This window comes from Kwoniella europaea, chromosome 3 (assembly GCF_036810445.1).
Source record: "Kwoniella europaea PYCC6329 chromosome 3, complete sequence".
NCBI lineage: Eukaryota > Fungi > Basidiomycota > Tremellomycetes > Tremellales > Cryptococcaceae > Kwoniella > Kwoniella europaea.
Genome location: NC_089489.1, coordinates 56,216 through 78,341, shown reverse-complemented (window position 1 = coordinate 78,341; position 22,126 = coordinate 56,216). Strand labels below are relative to the sequence as shown.

Below are 22,126 nucleotides of genomic sequence, written 5' to 3'. Positions count from 1 at the left end.
ATCTGTTCCAGTAGAGAGTGAAAGGGGAATGGAGAATGTATACGACTACTTCTTCCATGTCTTTGTTCTTGGTGTAGAGGATGTACTCTACATGTTTCAATTCACTTTGACCCGTTTCACACAGCCTCGTGCATGCGGAGACTCCACGCTCTGAAACACGTGGAAAGGGTGATCAATGCGTACCTGATTCCGTTGAAAGATATGTATGGGATAACACGCGTGGCATAAAGTGGTGGTATGTAGTTTCACAGATTGACATGTTGAATATCTAACAATACTGAGAAGAGAGAAAAAGTATGAATCAAAAGTCCATACCCACATGATAAGGTATAAATACTACAACCCAACGCATCCAATCAATCTATAATCTATACACCCCATAATCCACCGTTACTCCTCCTCTCTCTTCCAGGATAATCATCTCCTCTCGCTGCGTTATCATGAGCCATCGGACCTAGACCAAATCCTTGAGCATCCAGTAATTCATGTTCATCATGAAGGTCTCCATCCGGATCATCCTGATTCAACGGCGTATGTCCATTCCTATTTCTGCCTCCCAGAGGTCTTCCATTCATACCTAAGAAACCTCTCTGGAGAACTCTGACACCTTGCCACGCCTGCGTGATCGGCGCAGTATAATACCTAATCTCTGTCGGTCGGGGTTCTTCATTGCGTGTAGGAGAAGTAGTGATAGTTTCCAAATTCTCTTCTTCTCCACCTTGTTCAGTCGTACTGCCGTCCGGGTTATTCCTATTATTGTTCGCAGCAGCTTGAGCAGCTTCACTCTCCCTCTGAGCGTTCTTCAAACCTCTTTCGAATCTTTTCACTCTCCACCATCCACCTAGACTAGTCAAGACAATGAACCATCCGATAGACATCATCAAGAAACTGAAATACTCATTTGCCCTTCCTACATCTTCGGCATTGGGTAATCCCATAAATCCAGCTAGAGTCATATTATGTCGATGAGCCCAAGTTTCAGCTTCCTGGGTATTGTGCAGGATCGTGATCGGTCCATCGGGTTCGTTAGGTTCGTGAACGGGGTAAGGCCAAGGACCACCTGGTCCCCAGATAGCCTCGATGGCATTTTCAGCTAGCGCATCTTCGTCTGCGACTGAGGGTGTGCCGGCAGGCGGATCGGGATCGGATGGATCGGAGGGGAATCGTCCGGTGTTGATCAGATCTTCAGCTTTTGAACGGAGGTTGAGACCGATGGAGATGAGGGTCATGCCAAGACCGACACGAGAACCGTATTTGGCGGCATGAGTTGTATGGAGGACGTAAGTGAGGAGAAAACCGACAAATTGGAAGGAGAATGATACGATCACTGGAAACAGCAAATATCAGCAAGAGTGATGTGATAAGAGACAGGTTGTCACGAAGATACAGCTTTACTCACTGTTCCAGAAAAAGCCAAAGAAGTTACCACCGGGCATACCATCTATGAGTATCTCATCACCGCTCATCGAGCTCGACAACGGTCCAAAGGGTGACGACGAAGACGGTAAGACGACAGTCGTATCCCAATATGGAGGTACAGCGTCTCTCAGAGCGGCTTGGTATGACTATAGGTATCGTAATGATCAGCAATTATAGACGATTGGGTGATACTGATCCGACTTCACTTACAGGAGGACCTTCCTTCTGTTCATCCTCCGGTACATAATCCCCTTCATCCCTATTACCATTCTGATTCGTCGTATCCGGTCTCGCAGCTAGATTTCCAAATACTCCAGATGATCCCGCACCTATTATCCTAGATGCTGGAGAACCGTTCGGTGCATGACGTGGAAGAAAGGAGGAAGGTAATAATCCACCTAAGAAATGTCTTCGCTGTGGTGGTGTTGGGTGATAGGCGGGTGCGGTGGGGATGATACCGTTCGTATTGCCCGGTGCGGGATTATGAGATGAATAAGGTTGGAATGGTGGGGGTGAGGATGGTGGAAGGGTCTACGATCAATGAACATCAGCACATATCATTCAATATGAGTAAGGTGGTTTGAGAACAACTCACATAATCTCTCTCGAAATCGTAATCACCCGGCATCCTGTCTTCCCTGCCACTCGCAGCATTGAGCGTACGATCTCTGCCTAACAACCCGTGATTCTCCGTATCATCTTCACCTTCTCCATCTGGCCCATCGAAAGCTGCGTCCATCTCATTTGGATCGGGTATACCTCCCCTCGTATGATTGCGATTGGGAGTCAGTCGGAATGATCGGATGGAATGGAAGGACGTTCGTCGAGAGGGGGTGGCGGGTGGGGTCTGGTCAGAAGTAGCGGAGATGGGGGCGTAACGTGACATCGTACACTACAACGAGGGGTCAGCGTGTGTCTCTAACAATACATCCCGGATTGGTTGAGGGAAACGATAGAGTGACGGTATCAGAGGGTGGTGCATGAAGTGTTCGCGCAATGTATGATCGTTCGTATCCGACATTGCACAGAGTACAGATGAAGGAAAGAGACAGATCATAGCGACTTCTATTCATAATCATATATGAAATGAGAGATTGGAAAGGGTTTCATGAGGTGAGACTGCCATATATGTCGATACTCACAATCCGGACTGTCGTTGAACTATCAATGATGTTTTAAGGATGTTCTTCCCACCGATGTCACCCTCTTGAACGGGCTATAAGCCCTGCTGCGGTATACGTTTCGGAGCAATCACTCGCTGAACCCTCCAGTAAGCCAGTATCTGACGAGTCGATAGCTATATCTGCTGAGTTTATCGTATAGTAGATTGAAGATGAAGGAATAAAGGATAGTATCATGTACGAGTATGTGATGGTTGTGTTTTAGACTGTCGCATGTCTATGCCTTGGTAAGCACTCACCTGCTCACTCACTCGTATGATGATACTCGTGTTACTTACTCGTACCAAGTGGCCATGTCCGAAGGTCAGACAAGGGCCACGCACGCCAAGACAAAAACACTGCATCGATCCATCGATCGAGGTGCCACATTCCCGGTGTTTTGATTGTATGGCAGGAAGTAACGTGGCACGGTTCCTTGGGATGTTGAAATAATGACGTATAGCACTAACAGCTCTGTTTAGTCGACATGGAATTGGGTGGAATCACACTACCTGGTGGTATATATACCATCCATCGTTTAACTCTACCTTCATTCCTTTCTTCCCTCATAGCATATAAACACCAATCAACCAATCTGACAACCAACTCGTCAACTCAACTACCTTACCCGTTTAACTAATATACACCTCAACAATGTCTGCCACCGCTGTCATCTGGTCTCCCGAGTGAGTTTGACTGTTTCTTCATGTCGCTTGGACAACTTTCAAGAGGTCGATATACCACCTACTTTCCTTCCGCTTGATATGCCACATGACGTGGTTAACAATCACAAAATTATCTATAATGCCTCTTGATCCTGTGACACCCCTGGACTACCGACCACCTCTCCTTCACGACTCTCGCTCAACCCGTCATGCCATACATCCTTGGACAATTTACTGACCTTGCCAATCTCATCGCAGGAACTCTCAAGAGGAATTCCTCGTATTCGTCGATGATGTTGCCGAGGTGAGTTGATCTCCATCCAGCAAATCTGGTGTGGTAAGCTCGGATCCGAAGAGATACTTCACAGCACTACCTAGTGGGCGTAGGATCTCGGATCCGAGCTATTAGCTGTGATGCAGACCAACCCGCTGCTTCATGCCTGATAGTCACCAGCTGGTCAAAGCTGACTTCAGTATCTCTCGTTGTAGTACGAACGATGGAAAGCTGGTGCCACCGATATTGCCCTCTCCCGATTTGTCGGTAACTTCGCAGTCGTGAGTGGTTGTCCCTCCAGTCCTCTTTGCTCGCGTTAGCTTGTCGGCGCGAGCTGGTTTCGGGGGAAAAGCTAATCTCCATCCACTTTGATTCAGTTGAAAACTTCCACCTCAGTCGGCCACACCGGTAACCTTGGTGAAGTCTCCAAGCAAGAGATCCAAAACGTTTTCTTCGGAGGTGACAAGAACAAGCATGCTGAGTGAGTTTTGGTATTTCATACACATCACTCGGCATATATGCTTGATCCCGATTGAGTCGCATCATACTGATTCGCTTCTTCACATTGCAGAGACGCCATCGAAATCATCCTCAAAGAAGGAAAGATCCACAAGGGTGATTACTCGCATTCCTACAAACTCACCTTGAACGCCGGTCGAGGTGCCGGAGCCGTCAAAGGTATAGGAAACACCCAGGGTCGATAAGTGTTTTGACGGTATACATAAAGGGGAAACAGGGATAGTGTAGACGGAAGAGGTAGCCTTTGATACACACATAAACAAATAAATTCAATAAATGAGTAAATCCAATGAAATCATGCAACATACATTCATCATAGTACATTGTCTGTGGTTGCGCATCGCGTCAACTGCCTTTTCCTGATTACACGAATTCGTATGGTTTTCGATACTGTCTGCTGGTAGGCGGTAGGCAGTAATCTTGTAACGGGAAGAAAGAATACCTCCACTTCCACTGTTCGATGGATGAGGTGCCCCGCTCTGAGAGGAGATGAGGAATGTTCAGGCTAAGATGATAACGACGTCTACTGACATCATCGCTGGTGGGTACTCTACTCTAGTATATATAGGCCAAATAGATGAACACCTAGATCAAAAACCATCACATAATCAAACCTACTAACAGACGGAAATCAACAGAGAAAATGCCAGTAAGTGCCCTGAATGAAATAACCTCACACACCGATGAGATCGCTGATTAATCTATGATCTATGTTCTGTGATTCGACCAGCCTCAAACAACTTTGATCGTAGGAGCCTCAAAAGGACTTGGTCTAGCGCTCGTCAAGAAGTACTCTGATCTCATAGGCGGTTCAAACGTCTATGCGACAGTTCGGGGTTATATGGACGATAAAGAGAAATCGTCGACTTTCCCCCAAGGTGTACATGTCATCGAAGATATAGATGTATCGGAAGAGGGAGTAGGCGATAAGATCGTAGAGGGTTTACAAGGTGCTGCTGTGGGATTGGTAGTGTATGTCAGTGGGATATTGAAACCTGAGGTGAGTACTTGCTTTATGCATTCTTTGTAGGATCGTGATAAGAGGACCAAGACTAATATCGATTTTGTGTTGATATCGGTTTTGTGTTGATATCGGTATCGATACTGACATATTCCCATGCTTGAATTTCATTAGGAAATGGGAAAAGCCAATTGGAAAGATGAAATTGCAATGTACACCATTTGCGCCATCGCTCCAGTCTTCGTAGTTCAGTCATTGTAAGTAGTTCATAACCCTTTACAGCACCTCTGGTTAACGATTTCTTTGACAGACTCATGTCATCATCGCTTGCTCCCGAAGCCAAGATCATCCTCCTCACTTCCGAAGCCGGATCCATCACACTACGTACCCAAGGTGAAGGTGGTGGGATGTACGGACATCACGGTTCGAAAGCTGCTGGGAACATGGTGGGACACTTGTTGAGTTATGATTTGAAAGAGAGGGGTGTTAGCATTGCGATGATTCATGTAAGTTAAGTGATATTCATATATATATGTATATTCACCTCTTCACCAGGGTGAATCTGACAACATTGTTCAGAAGGGTTGTATGCTAATTTCTTTGTGTATCGATGTATATAGCCTGGGTTCCTGAAGACTGGTGAGTAGCTTTTAATGACTGGGATATGTATAGAATGAAAGATAGCTGAATGATCACTTGATTTTCATAGAAATGACCAAAGACGCAGGGATGGAAGAATTCTACGATAAGATGGGAGGTGAGTAAACGTTACCTTGCCGTTCAGTGGTATCCCTGCTCACATCTGCTGTGGGATACCTGTCTCATAGCTGTGACACCCGAAGAAGCATCTGAACCGTTCGTCGAATTTGCTGAGAAGTTGAATATTGACATGTCTGGTAAATTCTGGGCACCAAGTGAGTGATCATATTCCATCGATGACAAATTTGTTTCAACACGCTTAAGCTCATATAATTTCCTTTTGATGCTTTTCAGTGGGAGCCAGGTAAGTCGAGGTCGAGCATTCCATCAATCCCTTGATTTTGAAATACTCACAGTCATGTCTTAACGTTTCACAGAGGAATCGGTAATGCTGAAGAAGTGTTGGGTAAAGAATGGACCAAACAACCTGGTCCACTTGAATTGCCTTGGTAACAAGTCAATCACCTCATGACAAAGAGGATCTTCCACTGTATCGCTAGTTCACGAAGTGATCTTATGTCACATGTCACATTGATGAACAGAATTATTAGTTCATCTGAACGACTGTATCAAATATCAAATGCGAGTACAGTGAATTTATAAATGTCCATTGTTATTAACTGTGAAGTAGCATAGTGCCCAAAATAGTAAAGAAAATTCCCAGCAAGTCACCTCCCCCTTTGTTAATTTTGAATATCAATCGCAATGACAGCATTTCATCGACCCCTTTCAACTCCCTATAAATCACCATAGAACAACCTGATTCTCTGACTCTCAGGCCAATCACAATCCTCCCCTTTAACAGCGACCCTAATATTCGGGAAACCCGCTTCAGGCATAAGGTAGAAATTGGGTTGTACCACCGTCCCATCTTGGTTGGTCCATTCGAAAATCATTTCTCCTCCTGGGGTGGGCGAGTTCCAGATGGATGATTGGTCCGTGGCGAATCCTGGTGCGGTATAGCTTACTCTACTGAGTCCTATACAGCTGAGTGTACAGCACAACGATATCAGCTTTAACTTCTCCCTTGTCATTTTTAAAGAGAATCAACCGTCCAGGGATCGGTACAAGAACTGATGACGTTCAAATCGATTGACTCACTTTCCATCATCTCCACCCAAATTGTTTTTCGGACTACTATATCCATAATTCATGTATGCGGACCAATTCTCCCATGAGGCTCCTAAATGGGGTAAATCATATCGCGCGTCATAGAACGTATCATTGATGAGGATATTGTTATTGGATCCAGAGGCATCTTGTTGGAAAACGAATTTGGCAGCGAGAGTTGAATTCTCGGTCTATCAGGAAAAGGATAAGAAAATAACAAGTCCAACAATACGCGTTAGCTATAACCTCCTTCATGCACTGTCGAAATCTATACAGAGTCAAGCACAAAGTAGAGGTAAAACTCACCAAAGCCCATACACCACTCCCTGCATATTGACCCCACAAATATCCTAAATCACCACTACTCGTCCCATCTCGTTTCGTATGAGCACTTGCATCGTAGTAGCTCGCTCGGACTGCTTGAGTCACCACGGGTCCAGCTTCGATAGGGTTCGACGGTTTTAGCGTTGGTGAAGATGATTCCGAAGTTGAGGCTGAAGCTGAAGTGGAAGTACTTGAAGATGTAGAGCTAGCACTGATACTTGCACTTGCACTCTCACTTGAACTGATGGGTGATGATCCTGAAATCGATGATGATACCGAAGGATCTACTGATCCTGATGATGATGATGATGATGATGATGATGATGATGATGAACTGGAACTGGAACTGGAACTGAATGAAGGTGCACTTGTAATTACGTTGGAAGGGTCATTCTCTTGAACAGGAGGGGTCAAACTTGATTGCCTAGGTAATATGGCTATCCAAGACAAGTCAGCCCATCTCAAATTCCGCAACCCTCTCACTCCTCCCTTGCTCGTCTGGCTTAATAGAGCTGATTCCACTCACTCTTGATTCTCGTTGGATCAAATAGCAACTTTGGTTTATTCAGCGGTAATCCCTTAGCTAGTCTTTCAGAGTTGGTCAATCCCTCCGTAGCTAGGGCAGTAGCTGTAGCAGTAGGAAGAGGAGCCGGATAGGCATATACCAAAGTGAGCAATGACAAAGAGATGATCGGGAGACGCATGGTGGATCGTTAGTTTGTGTTATTTATCGAGTGGAAGAAGATATTCGAGTGATATCCCCTTGTTGACCTTCGCCTTCTATATATACATACCGACTCTTTGCCTCTGGCATACTGCACCACCATGTTGCCCAGAGAGAGTTGCATGTGGACAAACGCCATGGATTATCAGCACATACCTTGAGTTGAGCTATGTCCTTGTATGGATGAACCGGAACCGAACATGAAAAGAACAATTGATAATTTTTTGTTCTTTGTAAACATGTAAACAACCCCGATGGATGGGATGGTACAGGCACTGATTTTAAGGGACTCAGGAACCCGGACGATCCGGGCGAAAACGAGAGATGGAGGCAAAAGCAAACAAGGAATCGTCCAAGTGCGTGGCGTATCGTATGCATAGGGGCTGGGTTGCGTCCACATTCCCATAAAGTGATATCTGCACTTTCCCTTACCATCAACAACGCTATGGGTCTCGATGTCCTCAATCCCTACAACTATTCGATATTCGGACAATGATCCACATTTCCTTCCGGGTTGCCCCACCAAGTTGGAAAAGGTTTACTCGGTCCGCCCGCGCCAAACACTGCAAACGATAGAATAAACAAGACGAATAGACTCCCACCGTCGAAAGCCGCGGTGACAAGGTACGAGTAATTCTTGAAAAAGTGCGGTCGGTAATTACGAAGATAGTATTGAGTGAAGAAGCCTGCAAAGAGGATACTGAATATGACACATGATTGGGTTTGATTGAAGCCTAGGTATCCTGCGTAGGCGAAGAATTGAGGGAGGTTCAGGTCTGAGGTTGATACTCTGCCAATTCGAGGGACGAACTATTTCACCAAAATATGAATAGAAGCAGAATTGTCAGTTTTGGATTTATCCCTGATCCATATGGAGTATACGCGATGCAATGAACTTACGAAAACAAATATACGATGGAGAATTACGGCACCAGCACCGATGGCGAGACCTAGTGGTACAATGAAATATTGTCCGTTTTTGTTATATAGGTAATCGGCAAGAGCCCAGGTGGTAGCCTTTGAATGTAAAATCGAGAAAACAAACTATCAGAACACTGTATGTTTATGGCTGTTGAAAAGTCACGAAGGCACTGACAGATGTGTTCAGACTCTGAAAGTAAGCGGGAGACCAAGCTGAAGAACCCGAATTTGTATTCGTTAACAAATCTCGATGGGAGTTCACGACCGAGATCATAACGACGTAGTTGATGAATGACTATCGTATTGAATGGTAAGCTTATCAGCGTGTGATCTCCAATCATATATCAAGAGGTAGTCAAGCGGCCACGCACCCCTAAGACGGTTCCGTAGATTTGGGTTAACCACATAGCACGAGGCGGGATTTTGACTAGACGTCATCACTAGGATCAGCATGCAGTATTGAAAGATACTGCAAAGGTAGGTCGATCACTAGGCCAGCAAGACTCACGATACTCTCCCATTTTCAAATCGCAAGCCAAATTCAAGCTCTGCGCGATGACCGAATGGGACCAAGCTGAGAAGTAAAGGTTCGCCACTGGTCTTCCAGGTGAAGTGAGACCCGCTACCATTTTCATGAGCTGATTGGTGGCAATACCATTTCCGAATCTGCAATTGTCCTTAGTCAGTCGGCTGCCATCAATACTATGTTCAACATAAGACACACCTTGAATACAAGATTGTACTGAATGGGGCCACTACAGTACCAAGTACCAACGCAGTGATGAACGAGCCAACCGATAAAGTGATGTCCTCTTTGACGACCACCACTAAACCCAGGATAAACGCGACCACGAGGATAGGAAGATACCAATACCAAGGCGCCTCTTTGTACCTTTTCATAGCGTTATGATGTCTATCGTCGAATACACCTTTACGGCTGTTCTTGATTGCTGTCCAGATATCTTTACCCCAGAAGATGATGCAGTGCATGATAACTCCTCCGATCTGCAGACAGTCAACAGCATCAGCATGGGCTTCAATCTGAGTAGCGATCGTTTTCAGGAATGATGACTTGCAGCGGCATTACCGATGATCATTGCCCAAACGTAAGTAGATGTGAGTTTGGGTAAACCATATTGGGCTAGCTTCTGTTTATCTAGAACCCCATTTACGAAAACTTCCGTTGAGACGTATCTTTCACCTTCGGCAGTCTGGAGAGAAGTTGACAAGAATGGGAGACTTCGACCACCCCATGCGTCACCGTAGTACACCGCCAAAAATGCGATCCAGCAGACTACGATGCCTATCGCGTAGTTACCCTGTAGTTTTAGTGGCATGGAAGTAGCTGCAGAGGTGATCTAGTTCATGTACAATCTTCAGTGACTATTAGATAGGAGCAGCTATAGAAGCCACTCACATATTGCCAATCGAAACTGATATTGAGGATTCCCAAACCTTCGTTACTCAACGACCCACCGAACAGGTTAGTCAAGATGGCACCCTTCTCCCCAGTGGCATTCATGGAGGCCAAACAAGGGATCGAGACCGAGTTCAACCATGGGAAAATGTACGCAGGGAAGAACTCGTAAAGAAACATACCCCCGAAACAGTACCAGAACACTCGGAGTGGTTTCGAGTCTCGTACAGTGTCCCAATGCAAGGTCTGCAAGGACTTGACAGTAGGTATATTGGTCCAGTACACTGCTTCTACGTGCCACACGGTGATGGGTCGGAAGATACCCGTTAGACCGTATCCGAATAGTCCAATGCTCAGAGTACTACATTTACATTGGGACAATCAGCTGACTGTGGTTTGATTCATACAGCATATACAGCAGCAGATATGATCCAAGATGATGACGTACCTGAGGATCACAGTGGTGGGAGTCAACTTGATGTCGTAAAATAGATTTTGGACCGTAAATACCGAGATACCCTCGGCACCATTGGAGGCTGCAGACGCAGTTATGGCCGCGATGGAGTGCTCCTTGAGACCGAACGCGGACGGATTGATGAATTTGGCGAGCGTGATGTAGAATGGCAAAGCTCCAGTGACATGCTTCTCTCGCCATCTCTTTTCCAAGTGATCACCTCGGGGCAATAGTGCCGCCCAACCGTTGCCGATGAAGTAGATGATCAAAACGATGAACGAACCGCTGATTGTCACATTGGTAGGTTTGAACTAGAGAAAGGAATGAGTTTGTATCAGCTTGGTACATCCAAAGGAATATACGACCTCACCAAGTAGATTTGGTTCATGGAAGCTTGAAAGCAAGCCATGATAGTTCCCAACGCCAAACTTCTGAAAGTGACAGATGGATCACCATCATCTCTGATTGACAGGAGATGGTCTGCAGCATCACGGCCTGTTCTTATTATATGACCTTCTTCAGAAATATCATCGTGCAAGAATGATTCGTCGGGTTTACCAACAGCCACTTTCTCTTGGTCATTGGGCAAAGTAGTGTCTTTGTCAATGGCAGATGCTTTACCTTCGAGAGGAGGTACAGGTCCTTGCCCCACTGTGGAAGTTAGGACGGCGACTTGGTCCATCTTGAAGATTCAGGTTCCTTATTCTTCTTGAGATCAGTTGATATAACGTAGTGAAAACTTATCTTCCTTCGACACTGCACTCAGTAGGGTTTTATACCTGTCAATCATCAGAACTGTCATGGATCACTTGTCAGTGTTTCTTCTCGCATCTTGAAAGAAATCCGTGTCGATAAATGGTGTGATAAGATGTGATCAACGACGGTGTGTTTCATGAAGCAGGTTTGGTGTGTTTGACGATTTTGACGGAGATACGAATGAACAGAATGGGCAATCTTGTTCCATAATTAGCACTGAGAGATCAGTTGTTCCGTTTGCTTCAGAAAGATTAAGCGGAAGCACCCTGGTGAAGGTCAGCGGAAGAGTTGCAGTGAGGTCGCAATGGTAATGGTAACCATGCGGTTCAAAGGGTCCCAAACGATTCTGAGCATGCGGTACACGACTCATGTTTTCCAATCACAGTCTTCACATCTGTCACGAAGCAAGTTTAAGGTTATTAAGCACTAGTGGCGCCAAAAAAGGTAGGGCCAAAGGGTTTTAGAAGGTGATCACCATGCTGTTTGATCGTTTAATCTTAAGCGGGTGATGGCGTGCTCATTGCGTTGGACGAGGTCCGTAAGATTCATGTATCATCCATGTATGATCCAGAGATGCGTATCCAATGAAGGTATCTCTGTTCATTTTCGGAAACATGTGCTTGAGGTCAGAACGGCGATTCATTGGAATCGTCCTGAAAATCACGTCATGACAATCATCATTGCCATCGATCCATTGTGGAGTGGGAAGCAAAGCGACTTTGAGCTGTACACTCAAGCTTGCCACAAGCAAAGAAGACTTGAGCTTTCAGCCGAAGGGTTACAGCCCGACTCGGGAGAGCGAAACATTATCTGTGCTACGTCGTACCCAGCTGCACAGGTAACCGATTTGCTCGATGACCGGCCGTATGGCTCGCAAGGCATTGATCCGGCATTGATTTTGACTGACGTGGCAAGCTTCCGTGCTTCTGACCAATTTGAAAAACCATGGGGTGGCCAATGTCCTCTTCGCGTCAAGAATTATGCTCCTCTCCTGATCTTCTGATTTCCAAGCTATATTGGTTCTGTAGATCTATCAAGCAAGGTTGAAGGGTCGACTTTTTTAAATCTCGGATGCTCGTCAAAGGTTCAAGCTTGCTTCAACGACTGCATATTATCCTTCAGTGAAGCGCTGTCGAGTGGACTGCCCGATTTCGCCTTTGTCTACTCAATTGCGTATCAAACAGATGTGCCTGTAACGTCAAACCTGTGTGTCACAGCGCCCTTGAGCCTCCTGCTATTTGCATGAAGTGTATGAAGCGATATATTCAAAGGATGTCAAAGACCTCAACGTCCTTGTCGATCCTTTCGGTGTTCCAAACTCGTTTGGTACTTTCGAAAGGAGGGTACGTGACCTCACCTTTGCTCATATGGTACAAAGGTGATCGTTTAATCACGACTTCGTCAAGTATATATGTTTATCGAATCGAGTCAAAATTTCAGAATGAATCATCAACATCAACAACCATCATCCCAAGTCCGACTCACCTATCGAAAATCATTTAAAAGCAACCACTTATCAATTAACATAAAATAAAAAGTAATTCACAGATCTCACCTGATAGACAACCACAACACAACATGACCTGCGTAATTACCACCACCCCAGCTCAAGCACCCGCTACCATGTTCTCCCATCCAGCTCTCCTGACTGGACTCGCTTCACCACCACTTACACCTATATCTCCCACCACCATTACCACAAAGCGAAACTCGCTCCACGCTAGCCCCAAGCTTCAGCCACCTGAACCATCTTATGCGATGCTTCGAGCTCACCATGTCTATGCTCTGAAATACACCATCGCCAAATTGAGATGGGAACAAGTCAACAACCTGTACTTGCCAGGTCAGGATGCCGATTGGAACCACAACGAGATGATCAACAAGTTGGAGAAAGAACTGCACAACGTTCAAGAAGCACAAAAAGGGTTGGATCAATTCCCTAATTGTTTCGCTCCTATCGCTTTCCCCAAAGCCCACGGTCCACTTACCAAAGAGAAGTTCGAGGAGAACAAGAACATCGAGCTGGAGAAGGAAAAAAGGATCAATGAAGAGCTGGAGAAGGTCTTCCCATTCCTGAAGAGGTTGTTTATCGGTCCAATGACGAAAATGCAAGCTAAGAGGGATTTCCTACTGAGAGAGCAATTGAAGGATAACGATCTGGAGGATATCTCAATGTTGATCCCTACTGAAAACAAAAAATGGCTAATGGCTCAACAAGAGAAGAAACCTAACCATCCGACGAACAGGAAATCATACGAACAACAACGATACGAAAAGGAAAAACAAAAAGTGGCAGCGCATCTTGAATTCCTCGCTAAACAAGAAGCGAAAGAGCCACCTAGGAAGCCTTTACCTTTAGGACCTCTCACTAAGGAGGAGTGGGTAGCTACTTTGCCTGTCTACGGACCTAAGACGTACAACGAGGCGATGCTACCCAGTCAAAGGGAGCAGAGGCATAGAATCATTAGCTGGTTGCAGAGACCTTGGGGTACGTATAATGAGAAAGCGTCCAAAGCGATGGAAGCTTTGGCTGAGCTCGCCAAGGCGTCTTTGGAGGAGGAGAAGTCGAGGAAGAGGAAAGAGGAGATGAAGAAGGTCGAGCTGATTAAGGCTCTTGAGGCGAAGAAGGCGAAGGAGGAAGGTAAGAAGAATGCACAGGAGTCTGGCAAGGAGGAGGAAGGAAAGAAGGCAGGACAAAAAGATGAGGGGCACAAGGCGGGCGAAGAGCCAGCCAGAATTACAGAAGTTAAGAAAGAGTAAAGCTGTCTGTATATACAGTACCGGCGTAGCGAGAGTAAATTATGCATTTGTCGACGACTGTTTGTCACTCTGCGGCTATCCCTATCCTTCAAGCGCTACCGGCGATCTCCGATAAGGTTCGGTGGATCATCACCCAAAGTTATCGATGATGACAAACAAGCAACAGGTAACATTGCACTTGTATCTCACCTCCTCATCTACTCCATCTCCTATAATATAATTGTATATAGCATCGCTGTCAACATGTCAGCCATAATTATCACGACAACTCCGTATACACGGCCTCACTCTCATTCTCGAACGAGATCACGTCCACCTCATTCACGTGCTCATTCTCAGATAGGAACTCCTGTGAATGAACAGACTCCACTGCTTCTACGTCCTCCCTCGCCCACACCAAGTTGTACTTCCTCTGTATCCACCTACTCATCCTCATCTGAGAATCTTCTCCGATCACCGCCATTGAAAGATTCTATCAGCTTAGCGAGGTTTTGTATCGTTTGTGCTGGGATATGGTCAGCGAACTTCGTATTTGCCTTTCAATCGACTGCTATACCCACCTTGGCACCGGAGATAGGAAGTTGGTTCGAGCATGCGGAGCTGGCAGCTTATCTAGGAAGTGGCTTTACACTAGCTAGTACAGCAGGTGAGTCTTTTCACCTGCAATCTTTGTACGAAAGAGTCGACAGTTGATGATCAATCTAATCACCCATTCCAAGTGATACCCCTATATGGGGTGTTTATGGAAACTTTAGGACGCACGTTCGCAATGGTCACTGCATGTGCATTCTTCGGTATAGGGACGATTCTGTGTGCCATGTCGAACCACATGTATACTTTGATTGGAGCTAGGATATTCGCTGGATTAGGTGGTGGTGGATTGTTGACCGTCTCTAGTGTGATTGTAACCGACTTGGTACCACTGAGGGATAGAGGGTTTTATCAAGGTATGTTCACCTTGTCTGGTTTATCTCGCTTCATTTTAGCATGATCTGATGAACAGTCCCTTTTCAGGCCTCATGATGACCATCTTCGGGTCTGGGTCGATGTTAGGTGGACCGTTGGCAGGTTGGCTTACAGATAAATACGGCTGGCATTGGTCTTTCTGGGTTCAACTACCCATCATCGTCTTCTGCGCTGTGATCGTATCCATCTTCTTACCTACACCGCCGATCCCGCCAACCCATCAATCCCTGCTCAGCGGTTTGGCATCCCTCGATTGGCTAGGCTCTTTCTTCCTGATCACCTCGGTCACCACGCTCCTGTTGGGATTCTCCTTCCACACTTCATACCTCGAACCCTGGTCGGCACCCATTGTATGGGGAATGCTACTTACTTCCGTCATCAGCACCGGTCTGTTCATCTATACGGAAACCCAGGTAAAGAGACCGGTCGTACCGTTGGAATTGTTCAAGTCTAGCCATATAGCTGCAATCAACACCTGTGGTTTTTTCCTAAGTGTGGGCAATCAGGCTTTTGTGAGTGATAGATGCAAACCATTAGCACGATACCATTGACTGACTCACTTGATTGGCTATCACAGATGTATCAGATGTGAGCTCATCAATGAATTTTAATTTTAAACCATGCGAGGATTGAGCTGACCTGATCTGTAGTCCCGTTTACTTCGCTGTCATTGTCAATACATCTACCGCTCAAGCTGGGCTGATCATGTCATTATGTGGTGGGTTGGGTCTAGCGACCGGATCAATGGTAGCAGGACAGTGAGTGATACACTTAGGTCCACGCCGAGGTTTCTAAAACGCTAAATTTTGACAACAGGTATATACGCTCAGGTCATTCGTGGAAGTACCTCGGTCCAATCGCTTTATTCCCCCCGATCGTAGGATCTATCGTGGCTGCCCAGTGGGATCCAACGTGGACATGGTGGAGTTACTACGCTACAGTCTTACCTTGTGTTTTGGGCTACTCGACCTTCTTATGTGTGCAGCTGGGTGAGTCAAGGAAAACCCGGATGATAAATATAGAAAGCTTCGAGTCTGGCTGACTAGAAAATGTAATTGAATAGTCGCTCTGATCTCAAGTGTGGACAGTAAGATCATGGTGAGCTTGCCAAGCCGTATCTGGCTTTGTACAAATCGAAAGCTGACTTGATCAACAGCCCAAGGCTACCGCTCTCATGTACACTTCACGAAGTCTCGGAGCTACTCTTGGAGTCAGTATAGGTGGATCCGTCCAACTGGGTGCTTTGGCAGGTGATCTGAAGAAGCAGTTCAAAGGGATTGATAATGGTAATGAGGTGAGTTACGGTCAGATTCAACATCCAAGCTTCAAAAAGAGATACGAACCAATCACTTATCTGCTCTATACCCCCATAGATCATCTCAGCGATCCTTCACTCCAAATCAGCTATCCGTCTCTTACCTCCCTCACTCCGAGAACTAGCTTTAGCATCTTACAGTCATTCTTTGTCTGTCGTATGGATATTCTCAGCAATCATAGCTACGATTACATTCATCAACTCGTTCTGGATCGAAAGTAGTGAAGTGCACAAGGATGAGGAAGACGATCAGTTGAGAAAAGGGGTAGGTGGTGTGGTGGAAGGTGGTTTCGGGGAAGGATTGGGTGAAAGTACGATAGAGGGAGAGACTAGGGAGTAGATAGTAGGCGATCTATCAAGGACAATGTTTATGGAATTGGTATGATCGTATAATCAGGTATGATGAGGAATGATGACGTAGAAATAGATGATCAGTCACCTAACACAGTAGATCCAATAAAATTATTAGATAATAAAGCGAAGACAGCTTGTCATCCAAAATACTCTTACCTGTTACTAAGATAATGCATATGTAAGATGCTTGTTACAAGATGTGTTTGTATGTATATAATCTTCAAGCGGTATATATAGATATATCAATAAAAACGTAATAATCTTACTAAATTTGCTAAATTTCCAGGTTTCTCAGAAGGAAAAGATAAATTTCCAGATCTTTGTACCGATTCACTCTATTTGTTCAGAACACCCAGCTTCCCCCGACAAACCTCTAATATGATATACACATTTTTCCATTCTTCATCGTCTGATCCACCACATTTTTTTCCATCATCTATCATCGTATTTACGTACTCAACTCATCCTCCTCATTATGCCCAAAAGCCCTCTCAAACACATCTTCATTCTCCCCAACCACCAGATCATCAATCTTTCCATCCACACGCTCACATTCATGTTGATAAGTTTTATAGATGTTCTTCAACGATTCACAGACATTCTTCAAACCAAATATAAAACCCATATCGGGTCTGTTAGGTAATTTCGGTGGGAATCTAGCGTAGGGTAATCCAGTGATCTCATCAAATTTCGTATCATAACCTTTACCCAATGTCTTATCATCCGGATCTTTATGTTCTTTAGGGAATAATATGAAATCACGTCCCGTGGTGGTATGGGCGAAATCTACCACTCTGATATTCACTTCTCCCCTTATCTTACGATGAGTATGAGTGTGTGTATGTCCATGTTCACCGCTCCCGGTGGTACTTGGTCTTCCATGTGAATGCGAGTGGGTGTGGGAGTGAGAATGGGATTTACGTCTTCTCGAGTGTGAATGAGAATGGTGTGAATGTAGATCAACACTTCTACTTCTTCTTTCATCTTGATGGGTCTGAGGATCAGTTTGATCGATTCGTTTGAGCGGTCGATGTCGATGTTCAGCCCATTCATCGTGATCTTCTTCTTCTTCTTGTACTTTCTGTAAGTGTCCAATATCGTTGACATTCTCGTTTTCATTTCCATGTTCATTCCTAATGACAGATCGATAGTGATCTTGAACCTCTTTATCTCCATCATAAATCAACAACAAACTGCATCCGTAGAATCTGAACCCATCGAGTCTTAACATGATGGCAGCCAGATTATGTAACTTCTGGACGATAATCGGTATATGATCGACCAGGAGGGTATCACCATCAGATAAGAAACTCTGAAGGACATTGGGGAAATCGGATGTCTTGATTTCCCTTCCGCGGTATTTGTTCCGTGAGACGAACGATTGAGTTTGATTGTTCCATACCTGTAATCCACATACAAGTCAGCTCATTCCATTGTTTATACGTTGGCCACGACCCACCTGCATCCCACACATCCTCACACCCAATGTCCTACTAGTCGTAGCATCGCATTTCTTCCTTTGACTGCGTTTTTTCAATGGCGTCGCATCGTATCCGTACTGTCTCGTACCCATTTTCAAATCTAGCACGCAAGGATGTTTCAATCGACCGGTAAGATCTTCCATGAATATAAATAATTCCTGGCGGGCGATCTCATCGGGATTGACAGATGGTGAAGGTGGAACAGAGATATGAGATTGGGTCGTTTCGGTATGAGGAGGTGAATCTACGATTGGAGTGGTAGTCGAAGTAGAAGATTTAGCCATGGTCATAGGGTGTAATCCATTTCCTAAAGGTAATTTATTTCGATTTTTCTTGATCATCTCCAATCTGTTCTCATGTTGATCATCATCTTCACCTATATCTTCCATGTGAAACATTCCTCTTTCTACACTTTGTTCCCTTTTACCTCTATCAGTCAATACCACATCACTCTTCGTCCTTCTGATCCCACTTTCATCTTCGTGAGCAGACGACAAAGATCTAAGATCCATACTTCCACTTCCCTCTAACAATCGCCTCTCTGATCTCCTTCTCATTCCATTCCTCGATCTCGATCTCCCACCTGCCACAGTCGATTCCCCAAACTCATCATCCGCCTCTATATCCGCCTCATCATCGTGTCTACTACTATGTAAGCCCATACCTCTCTTGCGTAATTTCTTGAGAATGGTAGCGAACACGTGATCTTTCAATTTGGTATTGACACTTGTCGATCCAGTCCCACCGAAAGGATGAGGTGAGTTATACCCACTTCCTGATACACCAATTTCGCTTAAACTAGGGTTGTAAGAAGGTAATTGGCCGATTCTCGAAGGTAAAGTCGGTGTGGATATAGTATGGTGCAGATGTTGTTTTAGAAAAGAAGTAGAGGGGGAGGGTGCAGGTGTGGAAGGTTCCTCGCTCGTCTCTTGAATAGGTCTCGGTACAGCAGGTGTGGTCAACGGATTGGCTTTGAGATGTGGTGATCCACCAAGCATCGAACTCTGCCAGGAGCTTGAAGGAGAATTGGAAGTGTATCTGACGAATTCCTGTGACCGAGCTGAGGAAGGTCTCAGAGTTCTCTTACTTCCTTCTTCATCAGATGTACCGTACATCCTACTATTCTTACTTCGACCTCGATCGTCTTTCTTGAAAAGCCAATCGGGGACCACATGCCGATTGAAATCCAACGATACTTCGGGTATTTCGACACCTGTGGTCGGCATGCTTCGAGTGGACTGAGCAGAGAGACTGGTGGATGTAGGATGCAGCATCGGTCTACTTCCTGGTAGACCGGGTGTGGAAGGGTGTGATTGTGCTGGCGAGTCGATGGGAGTCATAGATCCTTCTGTAGGGGCACGCAGCTGTCGACGATAGTTGACCAACATGACACCAAGATAACGAGGGATAAACGCTAAGAGGGCAGGAGCAAGTTTTTCAACCTCTTCGTAGAACAGGTTCTCTCGACTGACGAGGGGCTGTGGGCGATAGAGATTGAACATTCAGGTGGACCAGGATTGCGAGAAATAAGCGAGGATGGCGATGGTGACACAATCAGCATATGATCCACAGCTGCTAGCATATAACCTAACAAAGTAGAACGCTACTCACCTTGCACACAGCCCTTCTAGTAAACTTGTAAATACTACTATGTCCTCCCACGGCATGATTGAACGGTTGAAGCGGTACCGTCAAACCATCATCCGTTGCATCCGTATCGTCTCCTCCATTCTCATCGTCCGATTTCCACATCCTGTCTCCATCGTCTTCCTCATCGTCATCCTCATCAGATAAAGATTCAGTAGTAGTCGTGGTCCATCCTGAATCCTCTTCCTGATCGATATCCGATATATGTGCAAGTGAAGAAATCACATCTGCTGAAGCCGAGGCGGAAGCAGGTGAATGGTGTCTCAATAGAGGCGAGGAAATGGCAATTCCAACGGGTATCTCTTCATCTTGGTCCCCACTTCCACTTGTAGATCCAGAACCATAATCAACATCTTCATCCATCAATTCCTGTCTACGTCTTGATATAGCTCGAATGGGAACAGGTGTACTTGGACTGACCATCCCACCACTAGTTTGATCTGGACTTTGTCCGGTGATGATGGCATTTTCATTCGACTGTTGTCTTCGTAAACTGTAGGAACTCCCGTTACGTGATGAGGAAGGTAAGACGTTTGTGGAGTTATTTCTCGAGCTGGTAGTTGACTGCGTAGTAGTAGGTTTAGGTCTAGAACGGGATTTAGATCTTGATTCTTTTCTCTGCTGCTGTTGATGTTGTTGGTCTATCTCATCCGTAACATCTTCACTTTCATGTTCTTCCACCGCCGATTCCCTCTCTTTCTGCCTATCCTTATCCCTCAATTTCTTCGTGGTAGGTACAGACTCTCTCGATTCCTTGAAAAGTCCCATACCCATACTACCTTTCCTACCTTGTTTCACCCCATTGCCCAGACCCAGATTCTCCTTCGCTTCGCACAGTACCCTCAAGGCTTCTTTTGGTAGAGGCATTTCGGAAGACTGTTCACCTCTTCTGACAGCTTCGCCGAATGACAGGTCGAAATCGCCCCCTAGGCCCAGCTCAAGAGGCAGGATGGATGTCCCATGGTTTTTGGTGCTGGTGCTGGTGGTAGATCGAGATTTGAGAGAGTACTGCTGGTCTGTCGAATAATGGGGTAGATAGAATGATCGGTCGATCACTGAGGAAGGTTGGGTAGAAGGGTAATGAAGAGAATTACTACGCGTTTTGCGAACTCGTCTGGCATCGGATGGGTTGTTGATTGTGTACGCATTGTCGGTGGAAGATGGACCAGGTGGTTGTGAAGGTATAAGACCGGACCCAGAGCCAGAAGATGGTTGTCGATTCTGTTTGACCATACGACCACTTTCCCCCTTATTCCTATCATCCCGATGATGTCCAGCCTGATCCTTCTCCTCCTCATCATCATCTAAACTTTCGACCACACCCGCACGTAAACTGATCGTAGCACTTCCCACCTCCCTGACCAATCTATCCTTATCTTTGACATTCTTTTCTCCCTCTTGCGCTTTTCCTTTTCCTTTACTTTTACTCCTCGACAACTTCGTCTCTTCTCCTCCACCCTTGATCACTTCTGTATTTAGTGTCAATCCGGGATTCTTCTTGGGCGATGTCAGGGGAGGCGATCGCGCAGGGGAGTGGGAAGGCGAAGGGGAAGAAGGATGGGAATGTCGATGGACGAGGGGTATATGATGTCCGTGAGAATGATGGTGGGAGTGGGTATGGAAAATCCCATGGCTATGTCCATGAACATATTTCGTGGGAGATGTTTGCGGTTGGGTTTGAGTTTGGGTCGGGGTATAGCTGTACGTCTGAGGGAACGAAGGAGAAGGAGGCATGTGTGAAAAGGTATAAGATGGATGAAATGTAGGAAAGAAGGTAGAAAGGGTTATGTTATAAACGTCACTCGATAAACACTATGAATACGATAGATTGATCAGTATCATCATGGCCTTCGTCGTTGATGCTCACAGTCTATGATTAACACCAACTTACAGAGGAGATGACAGGGAGCGACGTTATCTGACCTCGCACGTAAACTCATGCCAGGCAGTGTGTCTGGTTTATTGATAACAAACAAATTCCCAGTCTATGTTCGAGATGGTTTGCTTCAAAGAGGGTGTGTATAGGATCTATGGTAAGTTGATTCAGTGTTTTCCTTTTCTCTCTTCAATGAGGAGATCTAAAAGACATACAACCTGGGATGTGAGATGAGGATGTTGATCCTACTATATTCATCCACCCTGTTATCGATGATTACCGGCGGACTTACACAAAAGCTGATCGGTCGGATCTCGTGCTTGT

At 45.5% G+C, this 22,126-nt stretch overlaps 8 protein-coding genes across 8 annotated transcripts; 4 read left to right on the top strand and 4 right to left on the bottom strand.

The window, feature by feature from the left end:
- Positions 1–368: 368 nt before the first annotated feature.
- V865_007883 (uncharacterized protein) lies at positions 369–2,305 on the bottom strand (the record flags this gene model as incomplete). The annotated part of the gene is made up of 4 exons (XM_066231625.1): positions 369–1,327; positions 1,400–1,565; positions 1,630–1,950; positions 2,015–2,305. The coding sequence occupies 4 exons, from the start codon at positions 2,303–2,305 to the stop codon at positions 369–371; spliced, it is 1,737 nt and encodes a 578-aa protein (XP_066087722.1).
- Positions 2,306–3,233: 928 nt separating this feature from the next.
- Positions 3,234–4,222, top strand: V865_007882 (uncharacterized protein; the record flags this gene model as incomplete). The annotated part of the gene is made up of 5 exons (XM_066231624.1): positions 3,234–3,265; positions 3,503–3,548; positions 3,734–3,799; positions 3,896–3,999; positions 4,090–4,222. The coding sequence occupies 5 exons, from the start codon at positions 3,234–3,236 to the stop codon at positions 4,220–4,222; spliced, it is 381 nt and encodes a 126-aa protein (XP_066087721.1).
- Positions 4,223–4,680: 458 nt separating this feature from the next.
- V865_007881 (uncharacterized protein) lies at positions 4,681–6,150 on the top strand (the record flags this gene model as incomplete). Its single annotated transcript, XM_066231623.1, has 9 exons — positions 4,681–4,686; positions 4,768–5,037; positions 5,173–5,255; positions 5,309–5,504; positions 5,619–5,637; positions 5,708–5,755; positions 5,826–5,912; positions 5,992–6,001; positions 6,075–6,150. 9 exons carry the CDS (start codon positions 4,681–4,683, stop codon positions 6,148–6,150), a joined length of 795 nt encoding a protein of 264 aa, XP_066087720.1.
- A 284-nt stretch (positions 6,151–6,434) lies between these two features.
- V865_007880 (uncharacterized protein) lies at positions 6,435–7,835 on the bottom strand (the record flags this gene model as incomplete). The annotated part of the gene is made up of 4 exons (XM_066231622.1): positions 6,435–6,684; positions 6,799–6,998; positions 7,114–7,568; positions 7,658–7,835. The coding sequence occupies 4 exons, from the start codon at positions 7,833–7,835 to the stop codon at positions 6,435–6,437; spliced, it is 1,083 nt and encodes a 360-aa protein (XP_066087719.1).
- Positions 7,836–8,329: 494 nt separating this feature from the next.
- Positions 8,330–11,329, bottom strand: V865_007879 (uncharacterized protein; the record flags this gene model as incomplete). The annotated part of the gene is made up of 10 exons (XM_066231621.1): positions 8,330–8,665; positions 8,756–8,872; positions 8,952–9,071; positions 9,148–9,203; positions 9,285–9,442; positions 9,501–9,781; positions 9,853–10,134; positions 10,194–10,554; positions 10,642–10,958; positions 11,018–11,329. The coding sequence occupies 10 exons, from the start codon at positions 11,327–11,329 to the stop codon at positions 8,330–8,332; spliced, it is 2,340 nt and encodes a 779-aa protein (XP_066087718.1).
- A 1,652-nt stretch (positions 11,330–12,981) lies between these two features.
- On the top strand, positions 12,982–14,163 carry V865_007878 (uncharacterized protein; the record flags this gene model as incomplete). Its single annotated transcript, XM_066231620.1, has 1 exon — positions 12,982–14,163. The coding sequence occupies one exon, from the start codon at positions 12,982–12,984 to the stop codon at positions 14,161–14,163; it is 1,182 nt and encodes a 393-aa protein (XP_066087717.1).
- Positions 14,164–14,406: 243 nt separating this feature from the next.
- Positions 14,407–16,784, top strand: V865_007877 (uncharacterized protein; the record flags this gene model as incomplete). The annotated part of the gene is made up of 9 exons (XM_066231619.1): positions 14,407–14,809; positions 14,883–15,110; positions 15,178–15,641; positions 15,707–15,717; positions 15,780–15,887; positions 15,946–16,118; positions 16,193–16,227; positions 16,286–16,423; positions 16,503–16,784. 9 exons carry the CDS (start codon positions 14,407–14,409, stop codon positions 16,782–16,784), a joined length of 1,842 nt encoding a protein of 613 aa, XP_066087716.1.
- A 462-nt stretch (positions 16,785–17,246) lies between these two features.
- V865_007876 (uncharacterized protein) lies at positions 17,247–21,660 on the bottom strand (the record flags this gene model as incomplete). Its single annotated transcript, XM_066231618.1, has 3 exons — positions 17,247–18,200; positions 18,258–19,757; positions 19,891–21,660. 3 exons carry the CDS (start codon positions 21,658–21,660, stop codon positions 17,247–17,249), a joined length of 4,224 nt encoding a protein of 1,407 aa, XP_066087715.1.
- Positions 21,661–22,126: the final 466 nt, after the last annotated feature.